The sequence below is a fragment of the Hipposideros armiger genome, unplaced genomic scaffold (genome assembly GCF_001890085.2).
Source record: "Hipposideros armiger isolate ML-2016 unplaced genomic scaffold, ASM189008v1 scaffold_373, whole genome shotgun sequence".
NCBI classification, from domain to species: domain Eukaryota; kingdom Metazoa; phylum Chordata; class Mammalia; order Chiroptera; family Hipposideridae; genus Hipposideros; species Hipposideros armiger.
In genome coordinates, this window is record NW_017731723.1 from 1236124 (window position 1) to 1237897 (window position 1774).

A 1774-nucleotide genomic window follows, 5' to 3' on the forward strand; every position below is an offset into this window, starting at 1 on the left:
ATGTATAATATTTTGCCTCTCCCTACACCCCAACTCCATGAGACATCACTTTAAACAGTTTTAGTTGTACTTTCCCTGGTGTTTTCTCCATGCCATGTGTTTATGCTGATACTTTTTGATTTATCAACTTTAGATAAGGTGGCATATCATTAATCCTCCAACCAGGTGATTGTTGAAAGTGAAAAGGAACAGAGCTAATTGTTACACAGGACAACAGATGTAAAAGGGAAATGCCCTGGGAAATTCAGAGTATCTGGTCAAGCTAACAGTCTCTATTTATGCCTAGCCTTGATGGATTGAGGACCCATCCATACACCCCATTCCTAGCTCTCTTCCTCTTCCCAAGCATTGCTATTTCTGTACCTAGTTTAGAATCTCTGTTGCTTAACTTTATAAATTGAGGTAATATTTGCAAACCCCTGTTGCTGGGGCTATTCGGCAAGATAAGGCTATTAGTGTCTTTCCCTGTATATTTGTGTCCTTTTCTACCTCCCAATTTTTTATCTCTTTTACTTTGTGTTTATCTTGTCAAGGTTGATAGCGTTTGCATGAATTTGTAGTCATAATTAAGTCTTTCCTATTTTGTCTATAAAAATTCCAAAGCTCAGTGTTTACACTATGTCGATGATGCAACTCTGTTCCCTGTGAGCCAAGTGTGTATTAAGAAAACAATCATAGTTCCTCCTCTATGGTTACACTATTATTATTCCTGGGTCTCACACAAGCAAACACTTCTAACACCAACATTCAATGAATTTTCCTTTCTTACTCTCTGCTACTCTTAAGTCTGCCACATCATGGCAAAATCTAGTTTGTTTCATATTGGAGCCACGAATTTCTTGTTGAAGTTTTTTTTTTCTTCTTTCTGCCTACCTCTCTCTTAGTGTCCCCTATTGTTTGGTTTGTTTAGTATGAGAAACACATCCCTAAAGTGTTCCAGCCTCCTTTTAGCTATTGCTTGGAATCTATTTCTTTCTTCTTTCCAATTTTATTCTACCTGGGTCCCTGATCCTCTGCTCTTATTGGTTCTGAGCATTTCCTGGACCAGCTGACACTAGTCATCCTGGAATTTCTTTCCATTAGATCCCTGGATTAATTCTACCAGGTTTTTTTTTGTTTTTTGGTTTTTTTTAATGTATAGTTTCCGTTTTATTTTTTCCCCCAGAGAATATTTCTTCGGTCTTAAGGACTTGGCTCCTTACATGGGCTTTGGTGGAGGTCGTGGGGCAGCACCCGCAGGTCTAAATCGGGGTGGGGGTGTTCAGTCCTTCCGGGCTTCACGCGAACGATTCCTGACTACCTTGCTGTGAATGGCACAACTCACACAGTAATGTAGTTTCACATACAGCTTGGGAAGCACATAGGCGTCGAAAACACTCGCTTCGGAAATGTCCCTAACGGCTGCGGCCTCTACTATGTTTCGAATGACGAACTTCTTAATGGCCTTGTCCTTGGGCACGCATCGGGCGCAGTTGGTGCAACGAATGGGTTGCACATGGCCGCGGCCCTTTTTGGCACGACCATTATTTCTTCTCTTCTTGTTCATCTCTGCAGCGAGGATCGAAAGAGCTAATTCTACCAGTTTTTAATCCCATAATTTTATCTATCAGAGTTTCCGAGTTGCTTTGCTGGAATACATATTCAAGTAAATTCTCAGAAAGGCAGCATGAGAGGTAATTTCTGAGTCCTTGAATGTCTGAATATGAGGTGTTTTTGCCTTCACTCTTGACTGATAGATTGGTTGGGTATAAAATTCCAGGTTCAAGGCCACTTA

General features: G+C 40.8%; 1 protein-coding gene across 1 annotated transcript; it reads right to left on the minus strand.

Moving 5' to 3' along the window:
- Positions 1–1124: 1124 nt before the first annotated feature.
- Positions 1125–1564, minus strand: LOC109393298 (40S ribosomal protein S26-like). The gene has a single exon (XM_019662365.1). The coding sequence runs from the start codon at positions 1544–1546 to the stop codon at positions 1262–1264; it is 285 nt and encodes a 94-aa protein (XP_019517910.1). The 5' UTR covers positions 1547–1564; the 3' UTR covers positions 1125–1261.
- Between the last annotated feature and the right edge of the window lie 210 nt (positions 1565–1774).